The following is a 23,529-nucleotide window of genomic DNA, read 5'->3' as shown; positions in this document are numbered from 1 at the left end:
TCATCATTAAAAACTCTATAAATTATAAATGCAAGAGAGGGTGTGGAGAAAGGGGACCCTGCTACACTACTGGTGGGAATATAAGTTGGTACAGTCACTATGGAAAAAGTATGGAGTTTCCTTAAAAAACTAAAAATAGAGTTGTCATACAATGCAGCAATCCCACTCCTGGACATATGTTTTAGAGAAAATTCTCAATTCGAAAAGATACATGCACCCCAAATTGACAGAAGCACTATTTACAATAGCCAAGACACTGAAGCAACCTAAGCGTCCATCAACAGATGAATGGATAGAGAAGATGTGGTGCATATATACAATGGATTACTACTCAGCCACAACAAAGAATGAAACAGTGCCATCTGCAAGAGGGATGGACCTAGAGATTATCATACAGTCAAGTAAGTTAGAAAGAGAATATATGATTAGTGCACTTATATGTGAAATCTAAAATATGACACAAATGTACTTATTAACAAAGTAGAAACAGACTCACAGACAGAGAAACAAACACAGTTGTCAAAGAAGGAAGAGGGGGCAGGAATAAATTAAGAGTTTGGGATCAGCAGATAAAAATTACTATATATAAAACAGAAAACAACAAGGTCCTAGTGAACAGCACAGGAAACTATATTCAATAGCTTGTAATAACCTTAATTGAAAAAAAAATATATATATGAACTCCTGTGCTGTACACCAGAGATGAACATGACTATACTTCAATTAAAAAATTTAAAAAAAGAAGGAATAGGACTAAGAGGTATCCTCTGGGTTTAGCTGTGAGAAAGTCTTCAGTGTCTCTAGCTAAGGTAGTTTTAGTGAAGTGGCAGTGCCCAAAATAGACTGAGCAATGACTGAAATATTACTGAAACACACAAGAAATGTTACAGACTATTCAACTGGCTTGGCTATAAAAGGGAAAAGAAAAAGCAGTAATTAGAGAGTCAGGGTTAAGGGGGAAGAACCCCTTCCTTTGAAAATCAAGTGCATATAGAAAAGAACTTAAAGATAGTAATGATAAGAAATGAAAATTTATATTGCTAGGTACTTGGAAAGGTAGTAGGAGAAAAGATCTAAAGTGCAGATGCAAGGATGATTCTCTAACAGGAGAAGATACATCTCATCTTTCTATTTGTGAATACAGCTAAGCTTTGAGGATTGATGGTGGGAAGTTGTTTATGATGAGACAGACTCTTACTTCTACATGAAATAAGTCATTCCAGGAAAAGAAAAAAGTGGTACTATCTGATGCTGGAGGACAAACGAGTTTTAAAAGGCCACTGAGGTTAACGGAATGAAAAGGAGGTGATTAGCGTACACAAAAAGTTGCTGGCCAGTGTTCAATGCTTTCTTGAGGTTGAAGATCATGATCGTCTCTAATAAATGACGGAAATAACTAGGAAGTCAGTACATGACAGCAAAAAGATGGTATAGAAGAAGAATAACTAAAGATTTATAATTCACTCCAGAAAGAATTTTTAAGATGAGTTATCAGGTTTTAGTATAAAATGATTTAATGTCAGAAAAACTTGATTGTGCATCTCAGCTACTAGGTGCATGACCTTGGATAAGTTACTTGGCTTCCCTCAAAATTTCACCTTCTGTAACATATAGACACCTCATCTGACTATTGTTAAATCAAATGATAAAATACACATTAAGGACTTAGTATGATGCCAGCACATAGTAAATCCTCACTTAATGTTAAATGTTTTAATAGAATATTTAATGATAAGATTTAAGGATATTAACAGTGTGTTTTGTATGAAATGGATGTTAAAAGAAGGCAAACTGGAATGGCTTAGAAACGACAGGAATACTAGCAATTTGAGTCTACAGAGAAAAAAATACCAAATATTATGAAGATAAAAGTAACAGAGAAGGTAAGATCATTCAGTTCAGTTCAGTTCAGTTGCTCAGTCATGTCCGACTCTCCGCGACCCCATGAATCACAGCACGCCAGGCCTCCCTGTCCATCACCAACTCTCGGAGTACACTCAAACTCATGTCCACAGAGTCGGTGATGCCATCCAGCCATCTCATTCTCCGTCGTTCCCTTCTCCTCCCACCCTCAACCTTTCCAAGCATCAGAGTCTTTCCCAGTGAGTCAACTCGTCGCATGAGGTGGCCAAAGTATTGCAGTTTCAGCTTTAGCATCAGTCCCTCCAAAGAACATCCAGGATTGATCTCCTTTAGAATGGACTGTATGGATCTCCTTGCAGTATAAGGGACTCTCAAGAGTCTTCTCCAACACCACACTTCAAAAGCATCGATTCTTCGGCGATCAGCCTTCTTCACAGTCCAACTCTCACACCCATACATGACGACAGGAAAAACCATAGCCTTGACTAGACGGACCTTGGTTGGCAAAGTAATGTCTCTGCTTTTTAACATACTATCAAGGTTGGTCATAACTTCCCTTCCAAGGAGTAAGCATCTTTTAATTTCATGGCTGCAGTCAGCATCTGCAGTGATTTTGGAGCCCAAAAATATAAAGTCTGACAGTTTCCACTGTTTTTCCATCTATCTCCCATGAAGTGATGGGACCAGATGCCATGATCTTTGTTTTCTGAATGTTGAGCTTCAAGCCAACCTTTTCACTCTCCTCTTTCAATTTCATCAAGAGGCTTTTGAGTTCCTCTTCACTTTCTGCCATAAGGGTAGTGTCATCTGCATATCTGAGGTTATTGATATTTCTCCCAGCAATCTTGATTCCAGCTTGTGCTTCTTCCAGCCCAGCGTTCCTCATGATGTACTCTGCATATAAGTTAAATAAGCCGGTGACAATATACAGCCTTGACGTACACCTTTTCCTATTTGGAACCAGTCTGTGTTCCATGTCCAGTTCTAACTGTTGCTTCCTGACCTGCATACAGGTTTCTCAAGAGGCAGGTCAGGTTGTCTGGGATTCCCATCTCTTTCAGAATGTTCCACAGTTTATTGTGATCGACACAGTCAAAGGCTTTGGCATAGTCAATGAAGCAGAAATAGATGTTTTTCTGGAACTCTCTTGCTTTCTCCATGATCCAGCGGATGTTGGCAATTTGATCTCTGGTTCCTCTGCCTTTTCTAAAACCTGCTTGAACATCTGGGAGTTCACGGTTTACATACTGCTGAAGCCTGGCTTGGAGAATTTTGAGCATGACTTTACTAGCGTGTGAGATGAGTGCAATTGTGCGGTAGTTTGAGCATTCTTTGGCATTCCCTTTCTTTGGGATTGGAATGAAGACTGACCTCTTCCAGTCCTGTGGCCACTGCTGAGTTTTCCAAATCTGCTGGCATATTGAGTGCAGCACTTTCACAGCATCATCTTTCAAGACTTGAAATAGCTCAACTGGAATTCCATCACCTCCACTAGCTTTGTTCGTAATGATGCTTTCTAAGGCCCACTTGACTTCACATTCCAAGATGTCTGGCTCTAGGTCAGTGATCACGTTATCGTGACTATCTTGGTCGTGAAGATCTTTTTTGTACAGTTCTTCTGTGTATTCTTGCCACCTCTTCCTAATATCTTCTGCTTCTGTTAGGTCCATACCATTTCTGTCCTTTATCGAGCCCATCTTTGCATGAAATGTTCCCTTGGAATCTCTAATTTTCTTGAAGAGGTCTCTTGTTTTTCCTATTCTGTTGTTTTCCTCTATTTCTTTGCACTGATCACTGAGGAAGATCATTAGAACAACCTAATTTTTGGATAATGACTGACAGTAATTAGGAAGTGAAGCATGATGGATCTGGTGGATAAAAGGTAACAACAGCCTGAGTCCCGCACACTGCAATTAGAGGAGCTGATATATGGGTTCTGAAGTTTCACAACCTGAATGCTTCAAGTAGGTAGTATTTTCTCAGTCTGTCTCAGGGAAAGTAGGCCAAACTTTCCCTCTGACTAGTTCTAAATTAATATGCTCTCCTTTAGAAGCGCTTTCACCTCTTTACTACAGGAATATCCTCTGCTGATATCCTCTCTCCTCTGCATGTGTTTATATAGTTTACATATGAATACTCAGCTCCCTTCACCTCCCCTCAACTTTTGCCCATATTTTGATTCAATTTAAACTTTTCCATAACCCTTGTGGGGCTTCTTCAGTGGCTCAAAGGTAAATAATCTGCCTGCTAATGCAGGACATTTGGGTTCGATCCCTAGGTCGGAAACATTCCTTGGAGAAGGAAATGGTGATGCACTTCAGTATTTTAGCCTGGAAAATTCCATGGACAGAGGAGTTTGGCGGGCTATAATGGGGTCGTAGAGTCAGACACGACTTAGTGACGAAACAACATATCTCTTGGGCCTCCACAAATATCTGCACATTATATATGTATTCTTCATAGTTATTCTACATGCAACCAACAGTCAGTTTAAGTTCATCAAGGGTAAAAACCGAGATGCATATTCTCTAACAGTGTTGAACATACAGTAGTAGTGCAAATGCTTTAGGACAAAAGGTTGGGTAGTTTTTTCCGCAAAGAACTCTACTGATGACAGTTCAGTTTGTTTTATTTTAGTCTTCTAACTGTACATGGAACAACAGACTGGTTCCAAATAGGAAAAGGAGTGCGTCAAGGCTGTATATTGTCACCTTGCTTATTTAACTTATATGCAGAGTACATCATGAGGAACGCGGGGCTGGAAGAAGCACAAGCTGGAATCAGGATTGCTGGGAGAAATATCAATAATCTCAGATATGCAGATGACACTACCCTTATGGCAGAAAGTGAAGAGGAACTCAAAAGCCTCTTGATGAAATTGAAAGAGGAGAGTGAAAAGGTTGGCTTGAAGCTCAACATTCAGAAAACAAAGATCATGGCATCTGGTCCCATCACTTCATGGGAAATAGATGGAAAAACAGTGGAAACAGTGTCAGACTTTATATTTTTGGGCTCCAAAATCACTGCAGATGCTGACTGCAGCCATGAAATTAAAAGACGCTTACTCCTTGGAAGGAAAGTTATGACCAACCTTGATAGTATGTTAAAAAGCAGAGACATTACTTTGCCAACCAAGGTCCGTCTAGTCAAGGCTATGGTTTTTCCTGTGGTCATGTATGGATGTGAGAGTTGGACTGTGAAGGAAGCTGATCGCCGAAGAATCGATGTTTTTGAAGTGTGGTGTTGGAGAAGACTCTTGAGAGTCCCTTGGACTGCAAGGAGATCCAACCAGTCCATTCTAAGGGAGATCGATCCTGGGTGTTCATTGGAAGGACTGATGCTAAAGCTGAAACTCCAATACTTTGGCCACCTCAGGCGATGAGTTGACTCACTGGAAAAGACTCTGATGCTGGGAAAGGTTGGGGGGCGGGAGGAGAAGGGGACGACGGAGAATGAGATGGCTGGATGGCATCACCGACTCTGTGGACATGAGTTTGAGTGAACTTCGGGAGTTGGTGATAGACAGGGAGGCCTGGCGTGCTGTGATTCATGGGGTCGCGGAGAGTCGGACATGACTGAGCGACTGAACTGAACTGAACATGTTTTACTACTATAAAATAAATTAAGGAAACACAAGATATAATCATCCAAAATTGAAATTGGCAAGCTTTTTCCTCAAGAGTTAGAAGGATAAATATTTCAGGTTTGTGAACTATACAGTCTCTGTTGAATCCACTTAGCTCTGTTTTTGTAAGTGCAAAAAAAAAAAAGTTAGAATGTGAAAATAAATAGAGTATGATTATGTTTCAATAAATCTCTATAGATAAAGCTACAGGCAACAGGTTGTAGTTAACCAACTTGTGTACCATAAGGAAGATGTTCAGAATTTATTACATGATGTAAAAGGAAAATACAGCTCAGCAAATTCAAAGAGCTTGAGGACAACTGATGAGAAAATACTATAGTATCCTGTGAGAGATATACTGGGACAGCTTAGTTTTTGCAATTGTATGAAATAATAACAAATTAAAACTAGGAAAAGTATGACAGATTTTAAGGTGAATGTGGTCAATCACCCTGGGAGATTGAAACAGATCCATCCTCTGCCAAACCTTCAGTGAGAACCCAGCCCTGACTCACCCCTAGACTGTCTGCTTGCAGAGGACCCAGAAATTGTGAGATAATAAATGTGTGCTCTTTTCAAGCTAGTTAAGTTTCTGTTAATATTATGACACAGAAATAGGTAACTAATACAGAAGTACACACATGCTGCTACTGCTAAGTCACTCCAGTCGTATCCGACTCTGTGCGACCCCATAGACAGAAGCCCACCAGGCTCCCCGTCCCTGGGATTCTCCAGGCAAGAACACTGGAGTGGGTTTCCATTTCCTTCTCCAATGTGTGAAAGTGAAAAGTGAAAGTGAATTCGCTCAGTTGTGTAAAACCCTTAGTGACCCCTGCAGCCTACCAGGCTCCTCCATCCATGGGATTTTCTAGGCAAGAGTACTGGAGTTGCTTGCATTGCCTTCTCCGAAGTACCACATAGGTAGTTGTAATTCATTGTTTAAAAGCGTATCAGTTCAGTTCAGTTCAGTCGCTCAGTCGTGTCCGACTCTTTGTGACCCCATGAATCACAGCACACCAGGCCTCCCTGTCCATCACCAACTCCCGGAGTTCACTCAAACTCATGTCCATCGAGTCGGTGATGCCATCCAGCCATCTCATTCTCTGTCGTCCCCTTCTCCTCCTGCCCCCAATCCCTCCCAGCATCAGAGTCTTTTCCAGTGAGTCAACTCGTCGCATGAGGTGGCCAGAGTATTGGAGTTTCAGCTTAAGCATCAGTCCTTCCAATGAACACCCAGGATTGATCTCCTTTAGAATGGACTGGTTGGATCTCCTTACTAAATTTAGCCTTCCCAGGTGGCTCAGTGGTAAAGAATCTGCCTTCTGATGCAGAAGTCAGAGCAGATGCGGGTTTGATCCCTAGAGGAAGAATACCCTGGAGGAAACAGGAACCCACCCCAGTACTCCTGCCAGGATAATCCCATGGACAGCCTAGCCTGGCGGACTACAGTCAATGGGGGGTCACAAAGAGTTGGACATAACTGGACACATGTGCATGCATACTAAATATGGAATATATTCAGTTCTGTTCACAAAAAGACAATGCTAGAGCAGAAGGTGTGACAAGAGAATAACCAGGAGAATGAGGAGTGTGACAACCACGATGCATAAAAACCAGTTTAAGAAACTATGTCTATTTAGTCTGGAGAGGATTTGAGGTGATTAAATTGTTATTTTAAAATATTTTAAGAGTGTCAGGTGAAAGAGTATCAGAGGACAAAAAACTAGGAAGAACAAACTTGTCACAGGCATACAAATTAAACATTAACATAAAGCACTTTCTAGTAAATCATAGATTTTCAAATAACAAAGGTTTGCGTGGTGAAGTAGTGAGCCCTTTAAAGTAGATAAAGTGAAAGTGAAGTCGTTCAGTTGTGTCCACCTCTTTTGAGATGCCATGGTCTATAGCCTGCGAGGCTCCTCCATCCTTGGGATTTTCCAGACAAGAATACTGCAGTAGGTTGCCATTTCCTTCTCCAGGGGATCTTCCCAACCCAGGGATCCAACCTGAGTCTACCGCATTGCAGGCAGATTCTTTACCACCTGAACCACCAGGGAAGCCTTTTAAACTAGATCATCTGTACTCAAATGGTGTTTGGTATCTGAAAAGTGTTTCATGGCCACGTGGGAGCTTGGATTACATAACTGTCAAGATTTATTTCAATTCCAACATTCTGTGATCTAAACTTAAAACAAAGGTAAATTGGGTTATGTATGTATATTTAAGTAAGAAGTATGGAAACTTTAAAGATGAACAAAAATGTGATTTATCCTTGTCATTTTTCTTTAAATAAGAAGTAAGGTAAAAATCTGTGATATATACAACGGGCTTATGTGTACATCAAATTATCAAATAAATCACTGTAACAATCCAACTCTAAATACTGAGATTCTTCAAAAAAATCTATTGGCATTATTTTCGTCTTTTTGAAACAAATGGAAGACAAGGCACTGTGAACACTTTTTAATTATAAGAGCTACATTTTCACATGTATTTTTCTAAATCAGTTCAAGTTCAGATTAATATTTTAATTTAAATTAATCATAAGGCAATTCCTCTTTAATTTACCTAAACTCTTGGAGAGTGTTATATAATTAATTTCAGAACAGGCAAACCGATAAAATCATTACATACAGCAGAAAACTGTGATTGGGAAGAGCAAAGTATGTATGCTATACTAACCAATTAGAAGAACTGTTCCAACGGCCAAACCTCCACCTGGAAATGAAACAAAATGAAGAACAAATTAATCTACCTTTTCATATTATCTTTAGCATAAAAGTTAGGCATTATCAAGGACAGGTACTTCAATAACTTCAAAATTGTAGTTGAGAACAACATTTTAATTACCTTTGCAATACTTGGCTTAAGGTGCTATTATGAAATAATTACATACTATATGTAATTATACACTACACATTACAATTACTTTCATAATATACTGTACTATCCTCCTTTCTCCTGTGATAGGACCATGCAGCATTCAACACAGCCGGCTAAGCATTCCTTTAATGTTATATTTAGCCCTTATTAATAAATTAGCTCAATAGCTGAGACCTAAATGTGCAAAGTGACTTAACTACAACAGAAGTACAACACAGAAAGAAAGGTTATTACAATAGAGATTCCACTTTAATTTTTATTCTCAAATTTAACAAACCTTGGAGAAAAAAACCTGACAAAACGAATTCTTTTCTGATTACTAATAACACACACAAAATCTGAACACACTCTAAATATATTTAGAACGTAAGATGAATACTTTTGTCAAACAAGACAGGTACAATCACCACAATCACAAAGCACATTTTCAATTTTACCAGAAAATGTTATTTGAATTATATTTGAATTAGGGTAATATGATCATAAATATATAACTGAAATAGAGGTTTATTAAAAATCAACTTAAAATCAAGTTTTAAGAAATTAGAACATCAGAAACATAGACATTCAACCACTTGACGACTGATATTTTGTTTGTAAAACCATTTGTGAAAGCATTACTATGTGTTATTGGTGCAAATGCTAACAAGTTCACGTAAAAATTTAAAAATGTATACACAAAGAATCAAATGAACTTAAAGTATAATTAACTTAAAAAGAAACTAAAAAACGATTGGACAATTGAAGACAATAATACTAGCGATTTTTGTTTACAAAATTATGAAACATTTAGAATAAAGAATCTTTTTCCAAAAAGTTTTATAGTGACAAACAATACACAGAAAAACTCAGTATGAAAAATTCATGAAAGTGTTTATTTTTTGCCTTGCAAATAAGCATAAATGTTGTTTCAAAGAATTTGAAATTTGGTAAGCTGCATGCACACTTAATACAATCCAACTTTTGAGGACTTTATGACTATAAACAGAGCATTCAAAATTGTTAGAAAACAATTTTTAAAAGGAACAAATAATTTACATATTTTAAGTGGATATGTTATAAAATTATGTATTTTAACTTCACATTGAGATAAGTTCCTACATTTTAGCATTTAAAGCCACACCAGACTACACAGGATAACTTCAAATGTTGGTCAAACTAAAAGTTTAACATAAACTGAAAAATAGGTCATGATAACCATAAACGATGAGCGCAAAAAGGTTCTCTCTGGGAGAAGAGTAAACATTTAGTTTTACAGTTTGTGCTACATATAGACCAATATTAATTTTTAAATCCATTTCAAATATTTAAAATCAGACTTTGCAACTCTTATTTTTCCTCACATGTAAAAATATTTAGCTAGTAATTATCATTTTGTGTACGAGATGAAATAATACAGGCACATAACAGATACTCCAAGTTTCTAGCTGAGTCTACTATAAAAAAAATTAACTGCCTTTTTTCCATAACTTAATCTTTATAGGAAGGATTTAGATTTGTTATCTAAACTTCTTTCGGTCTACATTCATGTCTTCTCAAATTAGGAATTTATATAAGGCCTCCAAGTGGAATATCTAGAGAAGTAGATATTTTTTGTGAATGATATTCAGTGAAATAACGAGAACTGATCAAGAAACAGTTCTCCAATTGAATGATATGGTATCTTGTTCAGGTGTCTCGCCCAAAGTACAGCAAGAGCTACTCTTACCATTCTGGCAATTATTTTCTGATTAGAAACAATCAAAACATGACACAGTAAATACATGATTTGATAAATGTATTAACTGTATTAACAGTAAACGGCAAATCAGACTATACTACGAAGGTAGTTTTCCGCCTGGGTTAACAATCCACTGTTTCTGGTAATTCAGGAAACAAAAGTTTTAAATCTCACATACACTAAAATTATATATGGAAAATTTTTATGTTTGGAAAATGTAAACATAACTTAAAACAAGATAATATGAGGACATTTTAATAATTTTTATCAGCCAAATTAATATTCTATTGGGCTTCTCTTACAAAAAGGCAACCTACTTTTTTTCTAATGGGCTATATTATATAAATTCACTAGACTCAAATTTGAATTGGCCCTAGTAAAGCTGGTCATTTGGAAGGTTAGTCATGGGAAATAAGAAGAAGCCACCTTATTATTTATAAATCAAGCTTTTATTCTACGTATATGAGGTAAAGTGATTTTGACATGACCATATACACAAGCATGTAGCTATAAAGTTTCTATATTCTTCCAAACTTCATTTTACTGTGTGAAGACCACATTTCCCCCAAATACTCTGTATAAGGTATTTTGAAATATCTCACTCAATATACTGAGATTCTAGCTATATTTTAAACTAGAGAAAATTTTAATAAGTTAGCAGTCATTCTCCCTACCCAAAATTGAAAAGCTTAACCAGCACAAGATGCTTGACATGATATATTCAACAAAAGTTAGCTTTCAATACATCTTTAAATTCAGCAATTCATTAGCAATTTCAAAAGCAGCACATATTTCACACTAATAGTTCCTAATTAAAACAGAAATATCATTTCCCAATAGTACATTAAAATGTCTGACAGGTTAAGTAACAGGGTAAGTAAGCACTTGTCTTAGGAATTCATATAAGGCCTCCAAGTGGAATATTCAGAGAAATAAATGCTTTTTGTGAATGATATTCATAGTGAAATAATGAGAACAGATCAAGGAATAGTTTCCCAGTTAAATATGATACACTGTGCAGGTAGACACACACACACAAAGTAAAAAATGGTCTTGTTCAATGCCTCCTCTTCCCTTTAATCATATTAGATAAATTACCAATATTCTAAGTCACTTACTCCTTGGAAGGAAAGTTATGACCAGCCTAGATAGCATATTAAAAAGCAGAGACATTACTTTGGCCAACCAAGGTCCGTCTAGTCAAGGCTATGGTTTTTCCCGTGGTCAGGTATGGATGTGAGAGTTGGACTGTGAAGAAAGCTGATCGCCGAAGAATTGATGCTTTTGAACTGTGGTGCTGGAGAAGACTCTTGAGAGTCCCTTGGACTGCAAGGAGATCCAACCAGTCCATTCTAGAGGAGACCAATCCTGGGTGTTCATTGGAAGGACTTATGCTAAAGCTGAAACTCCAATACTTTGGCCACCTCATGCGACGAGTTGACTCACTGGAAAAGACTCTGATGCTGGAAGCGATTGGGGGTAGGAGGAGACAGGGACGACAGAGAATGAGGTGGCTGGATGGCATCACCGACTCTGTGGACATGAGTTTGAGTGAACTCCGGGAGTTGGTGATGGACAGGGAGGCCTTTCGTGTTGTGGTTCATGGGGTTGCTAAGAGTCGGACACGACTGAGCAACTGAACTGAACTGAACTGAAAAAATAAATTTTTAGTTTTACCTCTAGACCACTTTAAGAAGTATATTTAAGCTCATCTCCAGCTTACTAAAAAAATATGAGAGAATATTTTATCAACTTTTAAGTTTAAAGTTTGAAAATTTGAAAATACTTTTCAAGTGATATCTTAAAGTATAAAGTTCATCAAGCTTTTACATTTTAAAAAAGTAACAGTATTTTGTCTTAAAACTAGAAAAAATATAAAAGCTTAAGAAACACTGGAAAATTTAAGATTTTAAGTGTCAATGTCTATTTTTTAATTTTTAAAATATGAAGGAAAGATTAAAAAAAATTGATGTGAATAGTTAGAAAATGATATATGAATTTAAAGTGAGAAAATTCAATCCCTACACAGTTCCCAAAACAAATCTCCGATTAAGCTATACATTTAGGGTAAACAAGGTCAAATTAATATATTAGAATATGAAGGTCCATAAGTGATATCTTGTTTACAATAAAGGCAACTCCTTTTTCAAAGTTTAAGTAAAAGGGAAGAAAAATAAAAGTTAGGAAAGAGAAGTCTTTCATCCTAGTTCTTTCTCGTGCTCTCTATAAATCAGTAGTTTTGCTTAAAATTATATAAGCAAAACAGGCATCTTAAAGGCACGGTAGGGAAAATGCAATGTAACAGCCATATCCTTCGTTCATAGCAATATCCTTAACTACCTAATTAATGCCACACTTCAAATTAAATTGCAGTTATATGATTAACAAGTCTACTTTTTCTAGGTAAGAAACATCCTGACAACTCTTGGTTAAATTGGCTGGGCAAACATGGGAATCAAAACAGAAAAGCCATCAACAATGAGAACGGTTCTGTTGATTAAACTGCATGAAACAATTTTACAAAGGAATGAGCGGCATTTTCTTTAAATGTACAGGTATCAATTGTTAAAATATCCTAACTGGGATCATACTAAATAAACAGCCCAAGCTTAATGTATATCATCCCATACTCTAGATTAAGATGTGTGTGTGCTCAGTGGTGTTCAACTCTTTGTGACCCCATGGCCTGTAGCCCAACAGGCTCTTCCGTCCATGGGATTTTCCTGGCAAGAATACTGGTGTGGGTTGCCATTTCCTTCTCCAGGGGAGCGTCCCAACCCAGGGATCGAACATGCTTCTCCTGTGTCTCCGGCATTATGGGTGGATACTCTACCTCCTGAGCTATCAGGGAAGTGAGATTAAAATATAGTGGAGCAAAGAACTAAGCCCACCAGTATTTTTTCACGGCAATGTTTAAAATGGTAGCTACCCTCAAGTTTCTTCAGGGCAGTATTCCTGGTTTATTATTTACCCCAATTCCTATTTCTACTCACTTGTCTGTCAAAATTTAATAAATTCTGAACACCACAGAGTTTAATCCAGTTAAAATTGAGAAGTCATCCATACTTCAAATATCTTTTTGAAGGATGAGCCTGGGAGATAATTTCTCTAAATTAGTCAATATGATCCTAAAATCAACTATTTTATATTTAAGGAAAAGAGAAATTCTGCTTGAATCCTTTATCTACTATATAATCTCCTTGGAAATTCTTGGAAGAAGAAAAATGAAATATTTACACACAGTGTCCTCAAATAACAACATAAATGTTCTGGAAAGGGACGGTTGAGAAACTGGGTTAGGAAATCCCAGAATGTAAATTAGTCAACTTGGAAAATATAAATCAATATCTAACAATAAAATAAAGAATAAAAATATTTAATACAATTAGATCATGAAAGTTAAGATGCAGTAATAGAAAAGTCTCAAATTTATAAAACACTTTGGAGTAAATAATGGAAATATTAGTATATCATCAAATAACTAACATTCAATTCGTCTATTTCATGCCTTTCAAATATATTTTGCATCTACACTTAAAATTACAATAATGTCACAATGGCAGTAGTAAAATATCACTGCAGTATATGTCAGCGACAATACAATATTTACTTGTTATGCAGTAACTATAGAATATATTTAGGCAACAACGTCACAGTATAGTTTCATCACTCTGATGTCATAGCATCCTACTATCATTACATTTTGTCACTGTAAGATTATATTAGACTTGTCACAATCTTGAGTCAGGTAACATTTCAGAACCACAGTATAATCTGAATTGCCTTTACTTCTGTGTATACACATTAGCAGCCAAATGTTTCACTTTCAAGCAATGGTTTAATGAATAACACATGTATAGGGTTTGCTCCAAAGGGCCACAGAAATTAGAAAATCAAAATATAAAAATGCCATTAGGCAGTTAACAACTAAAATATTTCTAGACATTTTATTATTCCAATTGTATTAACTCATAAGAATGTCTTCAACATCTGTGCAATTTGAGAATTAACTGTATACATGCAAAATATATTTCAAAATATCCAAAAACTGACTTATTTCAATCATTTTAATGAACACTAATTTTTATCATAAGTTTGTTAGAGTCAAATAAATAGATTCCCCAACTACAAGCAAATCTGGAGAAATTTAAAATTACAGTTCAAGTTTATATCACTCTAAAAAAACACAAGGAAGGTGCTTTGGGTCACCTTTCTGGTGGGTGCTTTAAGAGGCTATACAGTTAAATCTTTAGGCTTAGATTCAATAAATGGTTAAAAACACCTGAAAAGAGTTCTCAAAAATTTGAAGCAATTGCAGCATAGTGCAGAGCATTAAATGTGGAGCGTGAAGATCAGCCAGACTGTCACTAGTTTTGTGACTCTACTCATGTCAGTTAATCGCTGAGTCTGATTTTAGAGCTCAAACACATAATTCCACCCTACATGTTTCATAATCTGTGCACGCTTTTTCCTACACATTATTTTTCTTTAAACCAAGAACTTATTTAGAATCTATAAGTACCAGGTACTGTGCTAGTTAGTTACATTTTGTTATTCTAATGAGGAACTGAAGATGTAATGTTAGAAATGTGACCTTTTTGTTTGGAAAGTTTCAGGATCAGTGAATGAAGTTACATATTTCTATTGAGTTACCAAAAAAAAAATTTAAGGACTAGGAACAGCCTCCAAGTTTTACATTTAAATACAGAATGACACCAAGTTAAACTCACAAGGGAAAAAAAGTGAGATAAATATTTGCTAACTAAATATTTTGAATCATTTCTTTTTATAGTACCATGCAATTTAGGAAAGCAACAGAATTGAAACACTTAAGGGAAATCATTCAAATTTATTATTTAAATTTACGTAGAAATAACCAGGATCCAGTTATGGTTATAAAGTAACAGAGGTAAAAAGCCATACTCTTTCTCGTTGGCCTTTCTATTGCTAAACCTATCTCAAAAGTTTACCCGTAGGGAAAAAAATTACAGAGTGCAAATGACAAGGGAAGTACAAGAACAATGGCATTTGTAATATTTTATGAAAGTGTACAAGGCTTAACTGACTCATCTCACCCTATAATAATAAAATTATGAAATACAAACATGGACCAATTTTAGTAAAGTAGCATTCTGATAGGAATTAACTACTTTACAAGCTTTATTAACACAGCAGCTTTGTCCTACCTATCTGTTCAGTCTTTTCAACATAATGGTTATTAATCAAACATATTCTTTAGCAAGCCTTCTCAAGAAAAATTCTAGAGATTTTGGAAAGCCTAAAATCTGGACTTCTTTTTCTCGTTAAAATGTAAAATAATTTTAAACATCGTTTGAGATGTAACTCTGGGAAGCAAAATATATAGAGAAAAAGTAACAAAAACAAATATACATATATTTAACGCAGATACTGGGTACGTCTGTTAAGGTCAAAGACAGCTTTAATTACTTGGATCCACCTAAGGTTTTAACATACATTTTTTAAAAGTCAATATGATTAAAGATTCAGAACCAGGAGATAAGCAGTCAAGCGGCGAAAGGGGGGAAGTTACTTTTTTCAGCATTTTCTATTGATTTCCATCTGTCTCAAGTGGTACAAACTTCTGTAGGTTAGCCCAAATCATGGGCTATCTGGGATTCACATAAGGGTGCATTCAAAGACCGGGACGGAATCCTAGATGAATGCCAAATCGTCTCGAATCATCAATGATTCCCACTGACTAGGAATGCACGTTAAGGGTAAAAAGCATGTACGTTTCCTGTCGTAATCGAGAAAAAGGCTGGTGGGCACCAAAGTAGAAAATGGAAGCACAAAACCAGATCTGATTAACAGCATTTAAAGTCTCCATGCAACCCTTCCTCCCCTCCATCAGACTGGGCCATCCTCTCCAAGTCCGAATGCTGAGAGGTGAGAGAGATGTGGGGTCAGGGTGTCTACCCCGGCAGGTCCCCTCCCTCTTTTCCCTCTGCTGAGCCCAGATCTCCGTTCTGAACCGACCTAGGAGCTGGTCCAGGGCTGGCAGCCCGGTTGATACCAGCAGTTGTCCATTCCGCACCGACGGCCGTGTCCCCGCGATGGACACCAGTCGAGAGCAGCCGCTGTCGGCACCGCTGGCTCTGGGACCCCTCCGCTGGAAGCTAGTGACGTTGTTCGTGCTGGCCGCCGCCACCACAGACCCCGTACTCCGGGTGCCGGTGCCGCAGGTCCCTGCTGCCGCCATCTTGGGGCTTCCCGCGTTGACCCAATGAGAACTCTGGGAGCTTAAGCCGCGGGCCTGTCACAGTCAGCCCCAAACTCCCGCCTTCGCGACTCTCGAAGCCAATAGGACTGAGGGCTCCCTCCCGAGTCAACCAATCGGAAGGCGTGTTGCTGAAAAGTGCGTTCTACGTCAGGACGGCCGACTTCTGCAAGGCGCAGGTGAGAAAGACCCACCTGAGTCCTGGATGAAAGTCTTCCTGGGTTCTTTGGGGCTTGAGGTTGGTAATATCATTAACGTTCTTCTCGTTTTGAATGTCTTCATTCACTTTGAGTTAAAAAAAAAAAAAGGCTGGTGGTGGGGTATATGAAGCAACTTTCGGTATGACCCTGCACTTTCTTCCTCTCTGTAGTAAACAGGATACCGACCCCCACCCCAGGCCTTTTCTGATTTCTGAAAGAAAATTCCCTCCGGCATCCTCTTCAGGTGTTTTTCTAAGTAGTTGGGTAATATGGAAGGGATTGAAACTTTTACCTTAGTGAGTAGCTTGCTGAGCCCCTGGGCTCGGTTCCTCAGTGCCGGCGGCAGCTGGGTTGGATTTAGACATTAGAGTAAAAACTCTTGAGCTTTGAGGCGATTTGGTTTCCCTCTGTTTCAAACAGCAGATGACAAACTGTACCTCTCTTGACAGGTCCCCGTAAGTTGCTTTCGTTAATTTTAATTAGTGCTTCTGGAAGTCTTAGAGTGCCTTTCCATAAGTGGTGTGAATGATAAGTGTTATTCTGACAACCTTGTTCACACATTTAATTGTCGTTTGCTGTTAAGGCAGCTGCAAATAACACAATAGTTGAGTTTTTCTTTTTTTTTCACCCGAAAAACTGATAAGAATTAGATGTGTATGTGCTATCTTTTTCAAGTGATCTGTGAGCTCTGAATCCAGAGTTTATTAGAATAGGAATTTTACATGATGAAAAAATTTTACATGTAACCTGCTGCTGCTAAGTCACTTCAGTCGTGTCCGACTCTGTGTGACCCCATAGACGGAAGCCCACCAGGCTCCCCCATCCCTGGGATTCTCCAGGCAAGAACACTGGAGTGGGTTGCCATTTCCTTCTCCAATGTGTGAAAGTGAAAAGTGAAAGTGAAGTCGCTCAGTCGTGTCCGACCCTTAGCGACCCCACGGACTGCAGCCTACCAGGCTCCTCCATCCATGGGATTTTCTAGGCAATAGTACTGGAGTGGCTTGCCACTGCCTTCTCCAACATGTAACCTAGGTTTTGGAAAAAAGCCATGAATCCTTGAATTTAAATTTTGTTTTCAAAATTTTGAGCTGGGCGTGGAGTAGGGGGTTGAAGTAAGTAATCTTTGAAGACATTCATGATTGACAAATGTGTAAACTAGAAGAGTCCCAAGTTATGCTTGCACTAATACTTATTGTTGGTTTTGACAGTGATCTATGATACTTCTAAAATACATCAAAACTTCATGGAAACTCTTGCCATTGAATTGTTTTAAATCTCAGTGACTTGTAAAAATGTTTTGGCTGATTCTCTTTGAGATTATATTGCTACATAGTGACTTGAGCTTTTCATTTGGGTAGGTTTTTGTTTTTTAAAGAAAAATGTTCAGAAAAAAAAAGCGTTGCAGTTGAACAATATATCAGCTGGAAAGCTTGATCAAGGTTTTCTGCTTTCATTTAGAGTCTCACCAGTATAATTGTGTGATGTCAATAATTCAGTAAGTAGCTCTTGAGGGTTTACTATCTGCTTGGACCTAAACTTGTCATTTTAGGGCAAAGTGAAAAAAAACTGTTCTCATTTGGAGGAGATAAGATTAACACATAGATAACAACATATCAGTTAAAATGATCACAGTGAACAATATATGTTAATATTGCCCTGTAGTAAGTACTCAATAAGACCAAAACGGAAAGTGACAAAGCACTCTAATAACAAACAGGAACTTCTTAAGACAGTTTTGCTGCTCTGAAAACTTCGAAGTACACAAATATTGAATTTCTATGGATTTCAGTTCAGTCGCTCAGTCGTGTCAGACTCTTTGTGACCCCATGAATCGCGGCACGCCAGGCCTCCCTGTCCATCACCAACTCCCAGAGTTCACTCAAACTCTATGGATTTATTTACTACATATTCGCTTGTTTTCTACTCTATTTACTTCAGCCTTTAGTTTTCTAAAGTGAAAAATTGTTTTTCAGCTTTAACTACAATCCAGGAAGATGTGCACCAATGCATTCCTGAAGTTAACGTATAATCTTTGGTACAACATTATCATCAGTTCAGTCGCTCAGTCATGTCCGACTCTTTGTGACCCAATGGACTGCAGCTCGCCAGGCCTCCCTGTCCATCACCAACTCCAGGAGTTTACTCAAAACTCGCGTCCATTGAGTCAGTGATGCTATCCAACCATCTCATCCTCTGTTCTCCCCTTCTCCTCTCTCCTTCAGTCTTTCTGAGCATCAGGGTCTTTTCTAATGAGTCAGTTCCTTGTATCAGATGGCTAAAGTATTGGAGTTTCAACTTCAGCCTCAGTCCTTCCAATGAATGTTCAGGACTGAGTTCCTTTAGGATGGACTGGCTGGATCTCCTTGCTGTCCAAGGGGCTCTCAAGAGTCTTCAGTTCAAAAGCATCAATTCTTAGATGCTCAGTTTTCTTTATAGTCCAACTCTCACATCCATACATGACTACTGGAAAAACCATAGCTTTGACTAGACGGACCTTTGTTGGCAAAGTAATGTCTCTGCTTTTTAATATGCTGTCTAGGTTGGTCATAGCTTTTCTCCCAAGGAGCAAGGGTCTTTTAGTTTCATGGCTGCAGTCACCATCTGTGGTGATTTTGGAGCCCAAGAAAATAAACTCTGTCATTGTTTCCCCATTTATTTGCCATGAAGTGATGGGACCTAATGCCATGATCTTAGTTTTGAATGTTGAGCTTTAAGCCAACTTTTTCACTCTCCTCTTTCACTTTCATCAAGAGGCTCTTTAGTGACTCTTCGCTTTCTGCCATAAGTGTGGTGTAATCTGCATACCTGAGGTTATTGATATTTCTCCCGGCAGTCTTGATTCCAGCTTGTGCTTCCTCCAGCCCAGCGTTTCTCATGATGTACTCTGAATATAACTTAAATAAGCACGGTGACAGTATACAGCCTTGACATAATCCTTTCCCAATTTGGAACCAGTCTGTTGTTCCCTGTCCGGTTCTATCTATTGCTTCCTGACCTGCATACAGATATCTTAGGAGTCAAGTAAGGTGGTCTGGTATTCCCATCTCTTTAAGAATTTTCCACAGTTTGTTGTGATCCACACAGTCAAAGACTTTGGCATAGTCAATAAAGCAGATGTTTTTCTTGAACTCTCTTGCTTTTTCAATGATCCAGCGGTTATTGGCAATTTGATCTCTGATTCCTCTGCATTTTCTAAATCCAGCTTGAACATCTAGAAGTTCTCTGATCACGTACTGTTGAAGCTTGTCTTGGAGAATTTTGAGCATTACTTTGCTAGCACGTGAGATGAGTGCAATTATGCTGTAGTTTCAGCATTCTTTGGCATTGCCTTTCTTTTGGATTGGAATGAAGACTGACCTTTTCCAGTCCTTTGGCCACTGCTGAATTTTCCAAATTTACTGGCATATTGAGTGCAGCACTTGCACAGCCTCATCTTTTAGGATTTGAAATAGCTCAGCTGGAATTACATCACCTCCACTAGCTTTGTTCATAGTGATGCATACTAAGGCCCACTTGACTTATCATTCCAGGATGTCTGGCTCTAGGTGAATGATCAAACCATCATGGTTTTCTGGGTCATGATGATCTTTTTTGTGTCGTTGTTTTGTGTGTCTTGCCACCTCTTAATGTCTTCTGCTTCTGTTAGGTCCATACTATTTCTGTCCTTTATGGTGCCCATTTTTGCATGAAATGTTTCCTTGATATCTCTTAGTTTTCTTCAAGAGATCTCTGGTCTTTCCCATTCTATTGTTATCCTCTATTTCTTTGTATTAATCACTGAGGAAGGCTTACTTACCTCTCCTTGCTATTCTTGGAATTCTGCAATCAGGTGGGATCATCTCTCCTTTTATCATTTGCCTTTCTCTTCTCTTCTTTTCTCAGCTATTTGTAAGGCCTCCTCAGACAACCATTTTGCCTTTATGCATTTCTTCCTGGGGATGGTCTTGATCATCGCCTTCTGTACAATGTCATGAACCTCTGTCCCTAGTTATTCAGGCATTCTGTCTATCACATCTAATCCCTTGAATCTATTTGTCACTTGCACTGTATTCATCATAAGGGATTTGATTTAGGTCATACCCGAATGGTCTAGTGGTTTTCCCCACTTTCTTCAATTTAAGTCTGAATTTGGCAATAAGGAGTTCATGATCTGAGCTACCGGCAGCTCCTGATCTTATTTTTGCTGACTGTATAGAGCTTCTCCATCTTTGACTACAAAGAATATAATCAGTCTGATTTTGGTGTTGCCCATCTGGTGATGTTAATGTGTAGAGTTGTCTCGTGTTTTTTGAAGAGGGTTTTTTGCTATGACCTGTGCATCCTCTTGGCAAAACTCTGTTAGCCTTTTTCCTGCTTCATTTTCTACTCCAAAGCCAAATTTCCCTGTTACTCCAGGTATCTCTTGACTTCCTATGTTTGCATTCCATTTTCCTGTGATGAAAAGGACATCTATTTTTGGTGTTAGTTTTAGAACGTCTTGTAGGTCATCATAGAACTGTTCATTTTCAGCTTCTTCGGCTTTGGTTGTTGGGGCATAGACTGGATTACTGTGATATTGAATGATTTGCTTTGGAAACGAACAGATCATTCTGTCATTTTTGAGACTGCACCCAAGTACTGCAGTTTGTACTCTTTTGTTGACTATGAGGGCTGCTCCATTTCTTCTAAGGGATTCTTGCGCAGAGTGGTAGATAAAATGGTCATGTGAGTTAAATTCATCCATTTCCCCTTTCCAGTTCATTTTAGTTCACTGATTCCTAAAATGTCAATATTCATTCTTGCCAATTCCTGTTTGACCACTTTTTATGAACCTAAATTATTCCACGTTCCTATGCAATGATGTTCTTTACAGCATCAGGCTTGACTTCTGTTAGCAGCCATATACACAACTGTGCATTGTTTTTGCTTTGGCTCTGTCTGTTTATTCTTTCTGTAGATATTTCTCTACCCTTCTTCATTAGCATATTGTGCACCTGGGGAGTTCATCTTTCAGTGTCCTATCTTTTTGCTTTTTCATACTGCTCATGGGGTTCTCAAGGCAAGAATATTGAAGTGGTTTGCCATTCCCTTCTCCAGTGGACCACGTTTTGTGAGAACTCTATACCATGACCTGTCTGTCTTGCATGGCCCTGCACGGCATGGCTCATACGTTCATTGACTTAGACAAGGCTGTGATCCAAGTGATCAGTTTGGTTAGTTTTCTGAAGTTGTGGTTTCCATTTTGTCTGCCCTCTGATGGATAATGTTCATGGATAGGTGACTCAGTATTTTGTGTCAGTTCTTCAAAAATTGGTCTGTAGATTTCATCCCCTCCCAATTAAAATCCCAGCATGTTATTTCATGGATGTTGACAGACTGGTTCTATAGTTTATATGGAATCACAAAAGATCTAGAATAGCAAACACAATATTGAAGAACAGAGATGTAGTACTGACACTACCTGACTTCAAGACTTAAAGTGTTAGTGGAGCAGTATACAGAATCCGGAAATAGACCCACATAAATAGAGTGAACTGATCTTCGACAGAATGAGCAAAAGCAATACAGTGGAGCAAAGACAGTCTTTGCTTTGGAACACTCAGTCTTATACATGCAAAAATAAATAAGTAAATAAATCTTGACACAGACTTTGCTTCAGAAAAATTAAATCAAAATGAATCACATACATAAGTGTAAAACAAAATTATAAAACTCGTGTAGGATAACAACAGAGAAAATGTAGCTTACCTTGGGGATGGCAATGACTTTTTAGATACACCAAAGACATCATCTGTAAAAGAAAGAGTAGACACGTTGCTGCTGCTGCTGCCAAGTCACTTCAGTCGTGTCCGACTCTGTGTGACCCCATAGACGGAAGCCCACCAGGCTCCCCCGTCCCTGGGATTCTCCAGGCAAGAACACTGGAGTGGGTTGCCATTTCCTTGTCCAATGTGTGAAAGTGGAAAGTGAAAGTGAAGTCGCTCAGTCGTGTCCGACCCTTAGCAACCCCACGGACTGCAGCCTACCAGGCTCCTCCATCCATGGGATTTTCTAGGCAATAGTACTGGAGTGGCTTGCCATTGCCTTCTCCGGTAGACACGTTGGACTTCACTAAAGTTAAAAACTTGTGCTGTGTGAAGGACAGTATCAAGAGAATGAGAAGACATGCCACAGACTGGAAGAAGATAATTGCAAAGACACACTTGATAAAGGGCTGTTATCCAAAATAAACAGAAGTTACACTCTTACCATTTGTTGTTAGTCAGTTGCTCAGTCCTGTCCAGCTCTTTGAGATGCCCATGGACTGCTGCATGCCAAGCTTCAGTCCTCCACTCTTTCCCAGAGTTTGCTCAAATTCATGTCCTTTCAGTCTGTGATGCTATCTAACCATCCTCTGCTGCCCCCTCCTTCTTTTGTCTTCAGTTTTTTCTGCCATCAAGGTTTTTTCCAGTGAGTCAGCTTTTTGCATCAGGTGGTCCAAGTTTTGGAGCTTCAGCATCAGCCCTTCCAATGAATATTCAGAACTGATTTCCATTAGGATTGATTGGTTTGATCTCCTTCCAGTCCAGGGGACTCTCAAGAGTCTTCGCCAGCACCACAATTCAAAAGCATCAATTCTTGAGTGGTCAGTCTTCTTTATGGTCCAACTCTCACATCTGTGCATGACCACTGGAAAAACCATAGCTGTGACTGTATAGACCTTTGTTAGCAAAGTGATGCCTCTGCTTTTTAATACAGTGTAGGTTTGTCATAACTTTTCTTCTAAGGCAAAAGCATCTTTTAATTTCATGACTGCAGTCACCATCTGAGTGACTTTGGAGCCCAAGAAAATAAACCCACTGCTTCCACTACTTCCCCTTCTATTTGGCATGAAGTGATGGAATCGGATGCCAGATCTTAATTTTTGAATGTTTCAAACTATCTTTTTCACTGTCCTCTTTCATCCTCATCAAGAGGCTCTTTCAGTTCAGTTCAGTTGTGTCCGACTCTTTGCTGCCCCATGGACTGCATGCAGCACACC

At 38.4% G+C, this 23,529-nt stretch overlaps 2 protein-coding genes across 25 annotated transcripts in view; one reads left to right on the top strand and one right to left on the bottom strand.

Moving 5' to 3' along the window:
* ELP4 (elongator acetyltransferase complex subunit 4) overlaps positions 1–16,324 on the bottom strand; it is a 234,116-nt gene extending 217,792 nt beyond the window's left edge. Inside the window, exons 1-2 of the mRNA XM_055423784.1 lie at positions 16,089–16,324; positions 8,171–8,206 (exon numbers count right to left, since the gene is read on the bottom strand). Coding sequence (XP_055279759.1) covers positions 8,171–8,206; positions 16,089–16,311 — 259 coding nt within the window. The 5' untranslated portion in view covers positions 16,312–16,324. The remainder of the gene's footprint in view (positions 1–8,170; positions 8,207–16,088) is intronic.
* A 143-nt stretch (positions 16,325–16,467) lies between these two features.
* The window catches only part of IMMP1L (inner mitochondrial membrane peptidase subunit 1), a 76,318-nt gene continuing 69,256 nt past the window's right edge, over positions 16,468–23,529 (top strand). For 14 of the 24 annotated variants that reach the window (XM_055423777.2, XM_088843214.1, XM_055423775.2 and 11 more), the window contains exon 1: positions 16,478–16,567. The gene's annotated coding sequence lies outside the window, so the exon portion shown is untranslated. Of the gene's footprint in view, positions 16,568–23,529 lie in introns of all 24 variants that reach the window. The other 10 variants (XM_088843218.1, XM_055423768.2, XM_088843211.1 and 7 more) reach the window with 7 other exon arrangements.

The sequence above is a fragment of the Moschus berezovskii genome, chromosome 14 (genome assembly GCF_049115385.1).
Source record: "Moschus berezovskii isolate FMDL1 chromosome 14, NW_MosBer_1.0, whole genome shotgun sequence".
Classification (NCBI taxonomy): Eukaryota; Metazoa; Chordata; class Mammalia; order Artiodactyla; family Moschidae; genus Moschus; species Moschus berezovskii.
This window is presented reverse-complemented; position numbering and strand designations above follow the sequence as displayed.